The 17955-nt window shown below is 42.0% G+C and overlaps 1 protein-coding gene across 1 annotated transcript in view; it reads right to left on the bottom strand.

Moving 5' to 3' along the window:
- LOC126199498 (synaptotagmin-10-like) overlaps positions 1-17955 on the bottom strand; it is a 582178-nt gene that overhangs the window by 290376 nt on the left and 273847 nt on the right. Inside the window, exons 4-5 of the mRNA XM_049936421.1 lie at positions 13709-13863; positions 5581-5749 (exon numbers count right to left, since the gene is read on the bottom strand). Coding sequence (XP_049792378.1) covers positions 5581-5749; positions 13709-13863 — 324 coding nt within the window. The remainder of the gene's footprint in view (positions 1-5580; positions 5750-13708; positions 13864-17955) is intronic.

Raw genomic sequence — 17955 nt, forward strand, 5'->3', positions numbered from 1 at the left:
CAAATAAAAGCACTAGAACAAAAGTAAAAAGCAAAAGCATAACTAATGCATACAAAAGAAAATATTTCTTGAACGGCTCCACTTACGAATGAAATGTGATTCCTTTAAACTTTAGATTATGATGGGATCGATTAGTGTACAGCTAAAAGACGCAAGCTGGCATTTTTGATGAAACAACTGCGTCTCTACACAATCAAAGCACCAGACGCTATTTGGGATACGATCACGAAAGTCAGTAGAAATCCCCAACAGTCGAAACTGGGCAAGGACACGTCAGAGTGACGTCACGGGGAACTAGCACCGCAGTGAACCACGGAAGAATAAATGCGGTGAACCTAATGTTTTTGGGCTACATAAGATGGCGGACGTCGGATTCAAGTTTGTGACGCAATGACAACTCCCTTCTTTTTTTTCACTTCCATGGTTATTCTCGTGGTCACAACAGTTCTCTTTATAACCAATATCATGAAAACGCCAAAAAGTTTTGTACCATCTGAATATTTAAGAACGTGTGCGGGCTTACAACAGGTAACGAAAGAAGAAGCATAATTTACTGTGAAATACATAGCCTGACGACAGAAGTGAAGCACTCAGAAAGGAAGAAGGAAACAAAATGAAACTTCACGGATTAAGACGGCATGTGATATTTCACTGATTACAGCAGCAAACCGTATTGACAAAGAACTTAGCAGCATGAGTCCACTTATCAGTATGACACTGCACCCTCTCCGTCACAAAGCCGTTATGTCTTCTCCTCGGGCAACCTGGTCCACTACTGTTGTAACAGTTTCTTCATGTCCAATATACTGGCACTAAGACACCTTTAACGTCCAAGATGCTCCCACACATGTCGTTCTATCGGAAACAGTTTCCGGGATCTTGGTCACCTTCAAGCAGACATTTGTGCTGTATGGGGACGACCATTGTCCTGTTGATAGCGGCTGAATGTTCGAATGATGTCGCTGTAGTGTACACCACTTCGGCGACCAGCTTCCTGTGCTGAAAACCCTTCTTGCCTAAAGTGACAACGTTTGCACTGTCTGGTCTGGAAATGACCCTCCACGGCTTGTGGACAAACAATACACGTAAGCCACACTGACCAGCTCACTGAGAGTGGTGGTTCACATTTTCTTCCATTACGTAAGTTGCCGTACGTAGCGATCTTCTGTAGTCAAAAGAGTATTGAGGAAGAGGTTCCCAATCAACTAACACGAACTACGGAAGACATGATGATGGGTGCAAATTATTTTCGTATGTTTATTTTAAGCTGGAAGTTACTGTATCCCTTGGAAAAGTGTAATTTGCAGCTGTATGTCTGATTCTAGAACATCTGCATACAGGACTTTCCCTTAAAAACCTCTAGGATGTGCAGAGCTTGCCTGGTGGATACTAATACGAAAAAGAACAGACCGGGAGGTTTTTTAGTTAGAGAGTGTCGGGAAAGTACAGACAGGGCTTCAGTCTTAAAGCGTGCAGAAAAAACTCAGGAAAATGATTGACAGAGCAACAACCAGTACTTGTAAATTGTCGCAGCTGTGTTGGGAAAGAATCAAAGCTCCAAGTGTTAATAGAAAGCACTGAAGGTCAAATCATTATAGGTACCGAAAGCTCGCCAGAGTCGGAGATAAGTTCAGTCAAACGTTTTACATAAGAACTAACAGTGTTCAGAAACGACAGATTATATACAGTTGTATGATAAGAAGTTTCTGGCCTAGTGTCGCTTCCTAGAGTTTAGCGGCGTTGGATACCGCCTGGTGGCGTTGCGGGCACGGAACGCGGTAACGAAAGTATGTAAGCGAAGCAGACACGGACGGGGACCCTCCCTAGCGAAGACATGGGCTGCAAAAGATGAAGTTCATTGAGGAAAGTGGCTTCGGTAAAGGGCAGGTTATTATTACGGAGAGCCTGTGGACGACTATCTCGAAAACGGCGAAACAGGTCGAATGTTCACTTGCTACTGTCGTGAGCATCTAACGAAAGAGATAGAAGGGCAGTCAAACAACCACTAGGCGCTAAGTGGTTGGACGTTCACGACTGTTCACAGAAAATGGGGTTCGGAGGCTTGCCTGCTCTGTAAAGTAGGATATATGGTGACTGGTAACCTGTGGCATCTCTGCCGAAAGAGCACAATTCTGGTGCACGTACAAGTTTTCGGAGCACACTGTTCATCGAACACTATTGAACATGGAGCTCTGCAGCAGACCACCCCTGTGTGTTTACATGTTGACCCAATGACATTTCTAGCTACGTTTGCAGGGGCTACGAAACCATTGGGATTCGAACGCCGCTCAATGGAAACATGTCGGTTCTTCGGGTGAATCACGTTTTTGCTACGCCACGAACTCCGTCATCGAGTTGAAAGGCGGCTCGAAACGTGGAGTGCGCCACGGACGCAGGTTGGTGGGAGCGGTATTATGCTTTGTGAGACCTTCGCTTGCATGGGACCAATGGTAGTTATCAAAGACACGCTGACAGCTGCGAACCACCTGTATTCCTTCATGCTTGATGTCTTTCACGACAGCGATGTAATCTTTCGACAGTATAATTCTCCATGTCTCGGAATCAGGACTGTGCTACAGTGGTTGCAGGAGAATTATAGAAAACTCACGTTAATGTCTCGGCGATTAAATTCCCTGGTTGGAAATCCTATGGAACCCATCTAGGTCGCTATCGGGCGCCATAACCGCGTACGCATACCAGCTGCCCGTTATTTACGTGTTATTACATGAGCTGTGGGTAGACATCTAACGCCACATACCTCCACAAATCTACCAACAAACTGTCGTATACCTGATAAGCAGAATCAGTGATGTATTTTGTTGCAAAGATGGACAAACAATCTAATAAGCGGGTGGTCACTGTGTTTCGGCTCATGAGTGTACGTTACCTTAGCGGCAACGCCACGAAATACGTTCGGTTTAAGTTTTAGAATCCGGAGATTTGGTTGGTTCTTACTGCTATTTTCCGCAGAGCACGCAGATTCCCAGCCGTGCCTATATGTCAGCCTTCTCATTGGTCCATTTGAAAATGGTGCCAATTAGGGGAGAGATTTTCTGCCTCGCTCCCCACCTCAGAGCATTATTGGTCGGAAACAGCAAAATTAAGCTAAACTAGGAGACTGTTTATCATCTTTACTTGGGTTTTGCTGGACAGAATTCGCAATGTCTGCCACCACTGAACGGTGAGTTCCTCCTCCGGCGAAAAGCAGTTAAGTTACAGAGCGTCCAGAAAGAGCTCAGTTCGTTTCACGCCTTTGGACAGTAATGACTTGATACTGAGCGATGGATTGGTAATGATTTCATGTTAGGGGATGGAAGAGTACCTCTTGACCTGGGAGATCATGGAGTGAAGACTTATTGCTGGACGACTGATGAGGTGAGCATTGAGGTCGCAGAGGAATGTTTCCACTAGAGTTCTAAGGACAGAAAGAGAGCCGAACTCTGGATATCAAGCCACTATTGCCACTGCCATACACATTACGTTGCGAGTGTGGTGAGATGCACCATCGCTGCATTCAACGATTCAGTAGAGACGCGATATTAGTTTACTCCCTTCAGAAGCCGCTTATTCCGTTTTAATACTCCGCCGCTAGCTAGTTTGCTTTCAGTACGCGCTTTGGTGATCTCACTGGTTTTCGATACTATTTATCCGCATTCATCTTGAACTTTACTAAACATGCGTTCAGTCACTGGTCGTATTTGTGTGTTATCGGGATAACTTTGAATTTATCGTGTCCACCAACTTGTACCATTAGAACCCTTTGTCCAAGTATTAAATGATCAATTGTTTATCTCTGTGGGTAACTCATGTATTTCATTTTAAGATAATAAATCTGACTGTTATAGTGACCGCTTGTTTCTATTATATATATATAGACTAGCTCAGCGCCCGCTTCTCCGCTCGCTTAGGCTGTATGGCATACAGAGATTTTTTTAATGCAGTTTTGTCATATATCGACATGGTTGGAGACCGTGGCTATTATATAAAATAAGTTGTTGATGGTGTACAGTTCTTATTTAATCGAATTTTTATTTTTTTCACAAACTGAAACAGCTTCTAAGCTTTCCACGCTAGTTAAGGCCATATAAACATGGTCTTTTCGAATGCACTTCTGACCAAAGTGCGGTTCTGGTAGCTGGAGTCCGAAAGTTTTGTTAATCATGACATTTCCGTTCTTTTGGGGATGTTCCCATAGCAACTTTCATCCTCTAAAAAGTATTTCTTTATATCTATCCGAGAAGTGCTATATCAATTTTCATGAATTTAGCTCTAATTTTTTTTAATGTAACGAAATATTTTCTTAAAAATTTTCATTCCCTATTGCACTTCCTTGGGGACTGAATTTCACTGAAACACCATTTGTTTTATTTCTAACCGAAAAGTCAGATACCACCCGTCATAGATTAGTCTTAAAATTCCTTAAGTAGTTCTTTAGCAATTATTCATTTTGAAAAAACTTTCACCCTCTATTTTACCCCCATAGTGGCTGCATTACAAAAATGCTGAAACATATGTTTTTTCATCTCTAACCCCGAAGTGAAAGACCAATTTTCAAAGATTTAGCTTTAAAAATGCTTTCACAGTGAACTAATTCCATAAAAACATTCATTCCCCATTTCACCCCATAGAGGTTGAATTTTCAAAAACAGTGAAACACTTATTTTTTATTTCTAACTGAGAAGCCAAATTTAAATTTTCAGATTTAGCTTTAAAAATGCTTTCCTAGTAAAAATTTTCATAAAAATCTACTCCTCTATCCCACCTCCTTGGGGGTTCAGTTTGCAAAACCACTGGAACACGTATTTTTTATTTGTAGCCGTGAAGTCAAATACCAATGTTCATAGATGTAGCTTTAAAAATGCTTTAGTAGTTTTTTAATAACAATATATTTTCAAAAAAAACTTTCACCCTCTATTTTACCACCGTAGGACTGAATTTCAAAAAACGCTGACCGAGAAACCAAATACCAATTTTCGTAGGTCTAGCTCCAAAATTACGTTAGTCGCGATTTTTTTTAAAAGAACCTCCATCCCCTATTTCACCCCCTTAGGGTTGGAATTTCGAAAAGCCTCTTCTTAAACTACGTCTACAGTATAAGCTCCACACTTTCTCCAAATTTCTATCCTTAGCGATTTTGGCTGGGTGATGATGAGTCAGTCAGTCAGTCACTCAGTCAAGACATTGCGTTTTATATGTAGAAAGATGATCCCTCCTGTCATTAATTTGACTATGTGCGTGGCGTGGTATCCATATTCCCATGTTTGATTGGGCCCAACGTTATTAATTACCATTCAGTAAGACGTTTCCGTTCCGCGACATGATCATTTATTTTAATTAATTTGCATGATCATATGGGGTGCTTTCCTTCTCTGTAGTCACCCGAGGTCGGACTTTAGCATCATAGGTGTATGCAAAACAGCACAACAGACACCCCACAACATCTCGACAATTCTGTGACTTTGCGTCTGCCGTTCGGCGTCTGAATACGATGACTGCAATGAACCGACTATTGGCATGTCGCCATTAGGTATCACTTAGTACTGGAAGATAAATTTGTATGCAGTGCTTGCAGTGACTGACCTGCGGCGCGCAGAGGATGTTCATGGTGTACTCCATCTCCTGCAGGAGGTCGACGCTGTCGAGCAGGCCCTTGAGGACCACCTGCCCGATCAGGTCGTGGCGGGAGAACCGGTCGAAGTCGTAGACGGAGAACTGCAGGTACCGGTGGCGGAGGTCGTCGTACGGAACACTGCAAGATACAGAGGTGTGCTTCGTTAGACGCTGAGGATCATCTGCACGACGAAATTACGCTGGAGAACTGGAAAAAGGCGTCTGCTTGAAGAACATTGGCACGTGACTGTTCTAGGTACTTATTCGGCCAAGTTCTCGCAGTGGACTGAGACGAAGCTTTCTCGCACTAAGACACAGAAAGTAAACAAACGCGATTCGATCGTGTGAAGTTTTGCAAAAATGGAGGGATCATATAAATGACAAAAAAATGAGAAATGTACCTCATTTGCCACAAACTTTGAATTTGCGCCGTAACCTCTAGAAATTTAAAAATAATTGCCTGACCACAATACAGAAACACTTGATTAAACTGAAATGTAATATTTTAATTATCGTATAAATTATTAATTCATAGGTTCTAAAATTAACATGAAGGTTTTCGGTGTGTTGCAGAGACGTTAGAGGTATAGAAATAGAATAATGCTATTTGAGATGTACAGAAGTATTGCTTTTTTTTGCGCATTTTAATGTTGATGTAATTCGTTTCATTTTATAACTACCAATTTTCATTTAAATGAGGATGACTGTTGAGTTCTTTACGAAACAGGAAGCCATGAGCTCAAGGGTACCTCTGGTTTGTGGCGAGAGGGTGGCGGGAGGGGGGGGGGGGAGTGCGGAAGGAGTGGAGGTCGATGAAGACCATTCTGGTAAGGGCAATAAAACAAATCAGTGAGATTCTCTTGCAACTCACTTGTGAAATGACCTTGTTTCTTTAGGAACTTGAGTTCAGGGTTGCAATAGGAACAGTACCAACTACGATGCTATTCTCTTTCTTGCTAGAATCGAGCCCTGACATGCGACCCAGGAAGATACCTCAGCCTCACAGTCGTCACTCTTCTGGTGCATCGAAATTATAGTCCAAGTAATGTGATCAGTGTTCTCCGCAATTGGCCCAGTGGTAGGCGCCATGTTGGCGAGAGTTTTTCCAGTGAGAGACCGTACACAGTGGGTAACAGTAACAATTTCTAAAATACTTTGTGTTTCTAGAGGAATTGTACGAGGGCGTGCTTCAAAGTAATGCGTCCGAATTTTTTTATGTGAAAACTCTTAAAGCTTATTAAAAAGCACAAACGTTACTAACATTCTACATCTTTATTTTCCATTTGCCATACTTATTTCTCAACAGTCATCCTGACGACGAACACAATTCTCCCAACGAGAGACCAGTTTGTTGATACCGTCCTCTAGAACGATTGACTTTGTTGACGGAGCCACAGCCTCAGCTCTGCTTGCACCACTTCATCATTATCAAAGTGAAATTCTCGGTCTTCTTTGAGTTTTGCAAGCAGGTAAAAGTCGGTTGGTCCAGGTCAGGACTGTATGGATGATGATCGATGACAGTGAACCCAAGGCATAGGATTGTTGCAGGTGTTGTAGCGCTCGTGTGTGGTCTGGGGTTGTCATATTGAAGGAGAAGACGGTCCATGTGTTGACGAACTGTTTGGATTCGAAATTTAATTACAGCACGCTGTTTCCCCCTCACCGACATACTTGCGTTACACATCATGTTACGCGCTACAGTTCGGAGCCCTCTAACGGCAGGGGGTTGCAACGTGCGTCAGCGAAGCGGGAAAGTCGACGGAGTGATGTGCACGGCACGTAATATCAGTCGCAGCTCGTGGTCTAGTGGCTGGCGTCGCTGCCTCTGGATCACGGGGTCCCGGGTTCCATTCCCGGCCTGGATGGGGATTTTCTCTGCTCTGGGACTGCGTGTTTGTGTTGTCCGTATCATTTCATCATCATAATTCGTTACGCTGGCTAGATTGGACTGTGTAAAAATTGGGACTTTGTATGGGCGCTGATGACTGCGCAGTTGAGCGCCCCACAAACCAAACATCATCATCATCATCATCATTATCGTCACGTAATACCTCAACCGATATTGAGAACAGAATAAAATATTCAGCACACTATCGTAGATATTATTAGAAGTAGTAGCATAGACTAATTCGACAAAACACTCCGGTTAACATTACACAGATACAGCTGCTAGACTGTAACCCAGACTAATACCACAGAAGGTGTGAGGCAAAAGCAAATGAATAAGTTCAAAGTCGATTTTCATAAATTCCACTTCTGACTTCAAGGCACTTTCAGATGTTCCTGATAACCACTTGTCCGTTCTTCTGACGTCGTCTTAGCGTTCTTTTATGACAGCAGCGTTCATACCCCGAGCGATCAAATCGTCTACTTTGTTTACTTTTTCTTTGTAGACTTCGACTTTCAACCATCGCCAGAGATGAAAATCTGAAGTCCGGGGACCTGAGCAGCCGAGAAACATGGCCATTTCTGTAGATCCATCTTCCGGAAAATATTAAGATTAGACGATGAATCACCTGATTACTAGAATTTCATCCTCCTGAAACAATCTGTATATAGCGACGTTTATGTTTCAAGAACCGTAAATTCCCTCCGTAATCTACGTAACTGCAAGATTAACCGCTGTCCTGTTGTCCAGTTACACGTGAAGATGCTGTCGCCTACAGGTTAGGCAACTCGCAGTTACGTTTCACTGTCGCTACTCGCAGCTCAAAAAGCTCTCCTTTGTACGTCTAAATCAGATAGGTCCTTTCGAAAGATCAGAAGATATTAATTTCGTAACCTTTTCTGAATTAATGACTTTCTTAACCTGGAAAATCTGGTGAAAAATATTTGTGTCCTCTTTCTCACCGATTAAAGGTCAGAAAATTTGTTTGCTGATGTAAAGGTAAATTTTAGGCACCCAGTAGATTTCAGTTATCAACTAAAAGTTTTATTCTTATCGATGTTACGATTAGCTTAGGACTTTCTGTTGACCCACATCCCCACCATCAACCTTGATTACAAAATGTAACGGTTCAATGTTTCATTCACGTCTGTAAGATTCGTCGAGGGTTCACGGTATGGAACTTTCACTCGTTAGAGGAAATTGTGGGCGGTTTATAATAATAAATACAGGAGAAAAGAAAGGCTATAGTTTAGCTCCTCGTATAAACCGTTTTTTCACGAGGGTAAGTTTAATCTACATCAATAATGGAAATAAATAACTTCTTTTCCAGCCTACGATAGGTGGTTGACAAAAGTGAAAGTTAGTGTATATTGAATTTCAGGTAATTTCGGGTGCTAGAGAAATGTTAGGAACATGAAAGACAATATTGAGCATAACACTTATACTAGAAGACAAATTAAAGAAAGGCAAATCAATGTTTACATCATTTTAGAGTAATTTTCTTATAATTTAGACTAAAAGACACTGTTTGGAATTGTACAGAAACAAGACTGTAGTTATAAGGAGGAAGCAGTGGTAGAGAAGGGGTGAGACAAGGTTGTAGTCTACGTACGATGTCATTCAATTATTACATTGAGCAGTCAGTAAAGGAAACTAAAAAGAAAATAGGAAACGGAGCAAAACTAAAACTTTTTCTATTGGCCGATGACATGGCAATTCTGTCAAAGATGCAAAGGACCTCGAATAGCTGTTGAACGAAATGGATAGTGTCTTGAAAAAGGACTGAAAGATGAACAGTAACTAAAGCAAAACAAGGGCAATGGAATGTAGTCGAATTAAATCAGGAGATGCTGAGAAAATTAGATTAGAAAATGAGACACTGAAAGTAGTAGATGCGGTTTGCTATTTGGGCAGCAAAGGGACTTACGATAGCGGAACTAGAGAGGATCTAAAATGGAGATTGCCCGTGCCAAACAGAGCATTTTTTAAATGAGGATTATGTTAACAGTGAATACAAATTTAGGTGTTTGGGGGTCTTTCCTGCAAGTATTTATCTGGAATGTATTTTTGTATGGAAGTGAAAAGTGAACGATTAAAGGATCACACAAGAAGAGATTAGAAGCCACTGAAATGTTATGCCACAGAAGAATGATGAAGATTATGCGGATACATAGAGTAACTAATGAACAAGTATTCGACAGAATTGCGGAAGGACGAAATTTACGGGACAACTTGACTGAAAAAGTATTGGTTGATAGGATACATCTTGAGGTATCAAGAAATAGTGAATTTGGTAATGGAAGATGTGTAAGGAGTAAAAATTGTAAAAATAGGGCAAACATATTGAATGTTTCTAAAATCTAATCTGACCTACGAAGAAAAAAGTATAATATCGACTGGTATGATATTTTCGCTATATGTAAGCCGAGTGTTAACTCAGACATGAAGAAACTTGAACAGTAAGAAAAATTTAAACTGATGCTCCCATGAAAATCTCAACTTAAACTCAGTAGGCTTTTTTGAAACTGCAGAGGAAATAATTTACATGTGCGAGTCCGTATCACTGATATATAAGAAAAAGATAGAACACAACATAAAGTACTGTAGAGAAAGTTGAATAGTATTCTGCATTAGATGATTTTGGGATCGCATGATTGTAGGAAGAATGCTCCGTGTTGAGATTACCTAAGTGCAGTGTAGTCAAGGAAATATTATCTATCTTGAAGCTGGGAGAAAATGGAGAAGAAAATCGATACATTTTGAAATTTGTTTTCAAAAATGGACGAATATGTTTCACGTTGCCAAAAAAGATTTGTGATGTTTTTGAACATTGTGCGGTACCCGTAGCTGATGCACAAAGCTGACTGAATATTTTTTGTCTGGAAATTTTGATGTCTAAGATACACCTCAATCTACTTGTATGGGACTAAAAATCGGCCATCAATAGGTTCCGATGCATTTATGCTGTTTAGAAACGCCCCGAATTTAGATGCTCTGAATAATGAATCCAAATTCTAACTCCGAAAGATATCTAAATTAGAACAAAATTTCACAACTTTATGAGCGACCAAATTTGGCCACGTACGACAGTGGTGTATGAAAAATGTGTTCTTCGAAGTAATGTTAACTGATGTAAAATAATTATAGGTGCAAGAAAAATGCTGGTGCTGTGTGGAGGAGTGTTTGGATATTTATTGCCTTGTATATAAAAAAAAACTGTAATAGTTTTGCTCCACGTGTCGTGACCACAACTCTGATGGCCAGAGGTCTACGCATATAAGAGAAGTGAGCCTATAATACGTGCCGCATTCGCAAGTCTTCTGTCCTCACCATCCGCAGGTATTCAAATTTTGTAGACAATTTTATCCCGTCCGGTACAGTGGAATTCGAATGTTGATTTTTCGTCTGCTTAAGCCAGACTCGTAGTTTAGAATCCATGAACTAACAACGCAGAGGCCGACCATGACCACACTCTAATATAACATAGCCTGTCACATTCTTGATACATTTCTTATGTTTATATCTTCTATCGTAATTACTGAGCCACATTTTGTGAAATTATTTGCGGGACAGCTCCCCACAATGGGAAGTCAGTTGAAGTCGTGCTACAAGTTGTCACATATTGCATACTGTTAAACATTATGTGGCAAGAACGACATTTCTGTTGGGCTGGTGATCACAGTGATTAATTGTTTTTAAAATAATTAATTATCCGGCACAATCACATTTACAAGGGCCAGTCAGAAAATAAAACTTTCTAATTTGATGGCAGTGTAGTACTCATGAATTTGGTGCACTTCTTCTACCGCCCACTCTCGGGACAGCACCCTTCATCAAACGATGGCAGCATTGTGTACGTTATGAAACGGTCAGCATTGATGTAAGTACAAGGCAGCGTTCTGTGATTGAATTCTCTACTGCAGAAGATGAAACGCTCAATTCGTAGCTGTAGAGAAGCTGAAGGGCAAACAGTGTTAGCTGATGCAACACAGAGCAGCCAGACAGCAAATGCAGTGATGTCACGCAACATCCAGCGTGTCGACCAAATCATCAGACCCTTGGGTAACAATAGATGAGTTATGTCGCCAGTTATCCATCGGTGATGGCAGTTCGATGACCATTATACACTGACTGACCAACTCCAAGACGCGCAGATACTGTGCACCGAAAACGTTGAATGACCAGAATAAAATGGCGAGGAAAACTATTCATCCACTCTGTTGCACCTTCAGGCCTCCATCTGTTCGGTCCAATCAAAGAAGCTCATCGGGGCGCCATTTTGAAGAAGTGGATACCCTGAAAATTTTTGTGCGCCAGTGGCTGAGAAAGCAGGACCGTGATGTTTATCGCACAGGCAAGTACTTTTCTTGTAAAATAAAAATAAAGAAAGAAAGCATTACTTTCCAAATGACCCTCACATTTCTAACGAAATGCCCAGATTCGGCCGACATCGGCCACCATCAGACCATAAAGTATAAGCTGTACTTCAGTTCCACCACTGTGGAAACCACACTTAGTGACAGTTGGTCATTTCTTTACAAATAAATCTGTTAAATATTGGCTATATAGTTTTTTTTTTGTGAAAGGTACTTTAATTCAAATTCACCACAATGTTAAATAATTTTAATGTCCTACACCTCTCAATGTGATATGTGTTGCATTTTGTACACGTATACTGCTGGTTTTTGCATCGAGAAGTAGATCATCTTGTTCTTCCTCCTCCTCCATTCTCCATTATCTAAGATCGGCCCCATGTCTTCTTCGTTACTCTTCTTTCAAATGCTATAGCTTTTCCTTTTTTGTCATGACCAAATGAGAAAATGAAAAAAAAACTGTGAATACTTAAAAGAAGAGTAATGAGGAAGATAGAGGGACCGATCATAGAAAAGGAGAGTGGAGGAGGAGGAGGAAGAACGAATAAATCTCTCTTTTGGCGCAACAACCAACAATCCTACAGAAGATGAAGCGCAAAAGAATTCAGTGGGCTGGCCAAGTAGATCATATGCCAGAAGAAAGACAGGTGAAGAAGGCACTTGATGGAAACCAAACACCAGATGCCCGATTGGACGAGGAAGAAAGCGCTGAATGGACGACCTAGTGAAGGACCAGGCAGCTCTGAACACTCCTGGACGAACCGAGCACCAAACATCAAGGAATGGAGGCAGTTTGTCGTAGCAGCGCTTAGTCTGCAGGGCCTGTGATCGTTGGATATGTATTTGAGTATATTTAAGACAAACGTTGATAGATTCACTAATTTTGGGCAGAACATTATTTATAATGTATAAGACAAACAGAGGCCAGGCCACGTAGCGAAGATGCCATTGGATGCAGCGTGTTAGAAAATTCTTTACGTCACTTCAGCCCTTTTAGTTTCATGAAGTTCCAGTAGTTGGCGGTGCTATTCGTAGCCTTCAAAATGGTGTCTGTAACGTAGGTGCGTCCCAAGCAGAGAGCTGTTTCTTTTCGTCGCAAACCAGAGCTTCGCAGAGTGTCGTCACAAAAATGCAAACTAATATCTCCTTCGCCCTGACATCGCAAGGCTTCACACAGGTCCGCGGACCCTAGAGGAGCTCATAAAATTTCATTGGACTGTTCTTCGTCATCCACACTACTGCCAGGATCTCGCAGCTTCCGACTTCCATCTGTTTGGCACAGTGAACGATTCACTCCGCCGAAAGCAGTACGTCATGATGGAGAGGTTACTGATGGAGCAAGATGTTGGCTCTGACGTCGACAAGTAGAGTGGTACCATGCGAGCATACAGGTCCTTCCAGTAAAGTGACGTAAGGCCGTCGCACTGAATGGAGAGTGTGTTATAAAATAGGGGTTTTTAGCCAAAAGAGTGGGGAATAATATAGTGTATTGGAATCCTGAATAAAACCGACTTGCTTTCAGAAAATAAACCGTTACATTACTTACTGAACGCCCCTTGTAATACTGACTTAAAAGTATAATTATTATTATCTGCTCCATGTAATTCAGAAAGGCAAAAATCATAATACTGAAACTGTCCTTTATCTTCTAGCCTCAGCGTAATTATTATTGTAAAAATCTGTAGATATATTCGCGCTGGCGCGGACCTCTAATTATGGCTCTATGGGCATACAAAGTGGTATCGCAGACTGCATGCGGCCTGAGGGTTGTCGCACATTGATATAATAGATAAAGTCAATATGAAATTTTGAGTTCAAAGAATAGTTGATTCCTCACCTAAAGATGAAGGTCTCGTTAAAAATGGGGTTGAGGTTCTTGCGGTGCACCTTGGTCTGGAACTTCTTCTTGCGGTCCGGCAGCAGGTAGACCTTGACGTATGGGTCGCTGCTGCCCATCATGTCCTTCACGGGCAGGTCGCGAGCCTCCAGCACCTGCAAGCACAGAGAAGATTCAGTAGACTGGCGGAGTGAAGCTGCCTTGTAGGTTTCTGGAACAAAACTTTCACTCTTTATACAAAGCAAATGTTTTTGAAAACTAATATGTGGAAATTGAGTGTTCAACCAGAAGATGACCCTTTAGTGGTCGACAGCTATCATGTGGCAACTTATGATCCACCCCCATAGCTTTAATTTGTCAACATGTCCTCAGGAGATCTCCTACACCGCTTGGTGCACTAACGCTATTAGGAGCGAAGGTATAGTGGAGAATGGATTCCTTTCTCTCTTCACAAGAATGTTTGTCCAGAAAGGTTTCTGCTTACTATAGTCAAGCCGTGATTCTCCCCATACAACTTTATTTTCCCTCTCCCCCTCTCTCCCCAACTCTTCCCTCTATTACCAAACTCATAATACCTTCATACTTCAGGATGTGTCTTATGACATGAGCCCTTCGTTTGTCATGTTGAGCGATAATTCTAATTTCTCCAATTAGATTCAGCATCTCTTCATTAATTATATTGTATGATCTACTCGACTAATCTTCAGTGTTCTTCTACAACAACTCATTTCGAAAGTGTCTGTTGTCTTATCTGAATTGTTTATCATGTGCATTAAAGGCGCTTCAGTCTGGAACCGCGTGACCGCTACGGTCGCAGGTTCGAATCCTGCCTCGGGCATGGATGTGTGTGATGTCCTTAGGTTAGTTAGGTTTAATTAGTTCTAAGTTCTAGGCGACTGATGACCTCAGAAGTTGAGTCGCATAGTGCTCAGAGCCATTTGAACCATTTGAGCCATTTCACTTCCATTCAAGGCCCGACATAAGACAAATGCCTTTAGAAACCATTTCCTAAAGTGGAGGCGATGTAAGAAGATCCCTGACAGTTGCAGTGGGCTGGGTGCGGCAGATCCGCGAGTCTACCTCAACCAAACAGGTAACCCGAGCCTATAAACATCTCTATGGGAACGCTTCAGTGTTGTCGCAGCTCTACAGAAGGTTACTCCCTCACAAATAGTACTTCGCAAGTGAAAGCTGGCCACAGCGCGCTTGTGGGGGATCTCCTTACACCGTCTCGACTATGACACTACTTCTCTACTGCACCCACAGTCTTTTATTCTACTGGCAAACTGATCTAATACTTTTGCTATCTCTTTCCATAATATAATTTCCTCAGGAACCCGTGATTTAATTTGCCTACACCTAATTACTCTTGGATAATTTTTGTTTATGTTCATTTAACAAAGTCTTTTGAAAACTCCATCTTTCCATTCAACTAATCTTCCACGTCCTTCGCTGTCTCTGACAGAATTAGAATGAAATCGGCAAACCTGAAAGTATTTACTCCGCGCATCACAGTTGAAGGATCATTTTTTCTAAACCTCATTATTGTCTCCCATTGCGACGCAAAAGTTTGAAATTTGACTCAAAGGTGTCTAAAACCTTCCTCTGTAACGGTGCACAAATGTGATGCACTATGACGTCATACTCGGGCTTGGGGACGCTCCACACAGTAAAGTGTCGACACGTGCTAAGAAAGGGCCACAGCTCAGAAGTTCATGTGCGGCGCAAGGTGGAATCATGATGCCACATAGGCACCAGACTGCAGCACAATTCTGCCCAACGCTACCGTGAACGTGTCACACCCATCTTACCGACATTTCACTCCTTCTTTCGACATCTCTGAGATCGAGGCCTGAATCGCTACGGCCAACGTTGAAATCACACGGATTTCTTATGAGTGGCCGATAAAAAACATTTCAGATACACCATAGCTCAGAATCTACTCAAAAAGGCCTCGGGCGGCATATAGGCGTCAATGAAACCATCCCTTTGGGGCGCTAATTCTCTAACAGTTCACGGTCGAAAATGACAGTTTGTCTTGTGATAAGCGACAGGACAATGTTATTAACAGCCCTTGATACTGCAGACATTCTCTCTGGACGATTTAACTGTCTCTAAGGACATTGTGAACATGCAATACCGTTGAACATGATTACTCCCATTTGGTGTGTAGTGTGACAACAATGGCCGGCCGGAGCGACCGAGCGATTCTAGGCGCTACAGTCTGGAAACGCGCGACCGCTGTGGTTGGAGGTTCGAATCCTGCCTCGGGCATGGATATGTGTGATGTCCTTAAGTTAGTTAGGTTTAAGTAGTTCTAAGTTCTAGGGGACTGATGACCCCAGAAGTTAAGTCCCATAGTGCTCAGAGCTATTTTTTGGTATTTCGCCTGTCTAATACATCTTGCTCACCAGATGGTAGAGTTTTGTCAGAGTTGGCTCCCCCAAGGCTGTCAGTAGTTCTAATGGAATGTTGTCTACACCCGGAGCCTTGTTTCGACTTAAGTCTTTCAGTGCTCTGTCAAATTCTTCACGCAGTATCGTTTCTCCCAACTCATCTTTACCTACGACCTGTTCCATTTCGGTAATATTGCCCTCAAGTACATCACCCTTGCATAGTACCTCTGTATACTCCTTCCACCTTCCTGCCTTCTCTTCTTTGCTTAGAACTGGTTTCCCATTTGAGCTCTTGATATTCATACAAGTGGTTCTCTTTTCTCCAAAGATCTCTTTAATTTTCCTGTGGGCAGTATCTATCCCTGCTTGGCCATTTTGCACTTCCTGTCGATCTCATTTATGAGACGTTTGTATTCCTTTTTGCCTGCTTCATTTACTGCATTTTTATAGTTTCTCCTTTCATCAATTAAATTTAATATCTCTTCTATTACCCAAGGATTTCTACTAGCCCTTGTCTTTTTATCTACTTGATCCTCTTCTGCCTTTACTATTTCGTCTCTCATAGCTACCCACTCTTCTTCTACTGTATATCTTTCCCCCGTTCTTGTCAATCGTTCCCTAATGCTCTCTCTGAAACTCTTGACAATCTCTGGTTCTTTTACTTTATCCAGGTCGCATTCCCTTAAATTTCCACTTTTTTGCAGTTTCTTTTAATCTACAGTTCATAACCAATAAACAGTGGTCAGAGTCCACATCTGCCCCTGGAAATGTCTTAAAATTTAAAATCTGGCTCCTAAGTCTCTGTCTTACTATTATATAATCTATCTGAAACCTTCAAGTGTCTCCATGCCTCTTCAACGTATACAACGCAGGTAATTAAACCTAACTAACCTAAGGACATCACAAACATCCATGCCCTAGGGAGGATTCGAACCTGCGACCGTAGCGGTCGCTTGGCTCCAAACTGTAGCGCCTAGAACCGCACAGCCACTCCAGCCGGCGGCGGAATACCCTCAAACTTCAAGAAGAGTATATTAATTCCAATCTCAAAGTAAGCAAGTGTTGACATGTGTGAAAATTACCGCATTATCAGTTTAATAAATCACGGCTGCGAAATACTAACACGAATTCTTTACAGACGAATGTAAAAACTGGTAGAAGCCGACCTCGGGGAAGATCAGGTTTGGATTCCGTAGAAACGTTGGAACACGCGAGGCAATGCTGACCCTACAGCTTATTTTAGAAGATATATTAAGGAAAGGCAAACCTACGTTTCTAGCATTTGAAGACTTAGAGAAAGCTTTTGACCATGTTGAGTGCTATACTCTCTTTCAAATTCTGAAGGTGGCAGGGGTCAAATACAGGGAGCGGAAGGCTATTTACAATTTGCACAGAAACCAGATGGCAGTTATGAGTGTCGAGGGGCACGAAAGGGAAGCAGTGATTTAGAAGGGAATGAGACAGGGTTTAGCCTATCTCCGATGTTATTCAATTTGTATATTGAGCAAGCAGTGAAGGAAACAAAAGAAACGGATTGGCCGTGCGGTTCTGGGCGCTACAGTCTGGAGCTGAGCGACCGCTACGGTCGCAGGTTCGAATCCTGCCTCGGGCATGGATGTGTGTGATGTCCTTAGGTTAGTTAGGTTAAATTAGTTCTAAGTTCTAGGTGACTGATGACCTCAGACGTTAAGTCGCATAGTGCTCAGAGCCATTTGAAACAAAAGAAAAGTTTGGAGTAGGAATTAAAATCGATGGCGAAGAAATAAAAACTTTGAGGTTCGTCGATGACATTGTAATTCTGTCAGAGACGGCAAATGACCTGGAAGAGCAGTTGAACGGAATGGACAGTGT

This window comes from Schistocerca nitens, chromosome 8 (genome assembly GCF_023898315.1).
Source record: "Schistocerca nitens isolate TAMUIC-IGC-003100 chromosome 8, iqSchNite1.1, whole genome shotgun sequence".
Taxonomy (NCBI): domain Eukaryota; kingdom Metazoa; phylum Arthropoda; class Insecta; order Orthoptera; family Acrididae; genus Schistocerca; species Schistocerca nitens.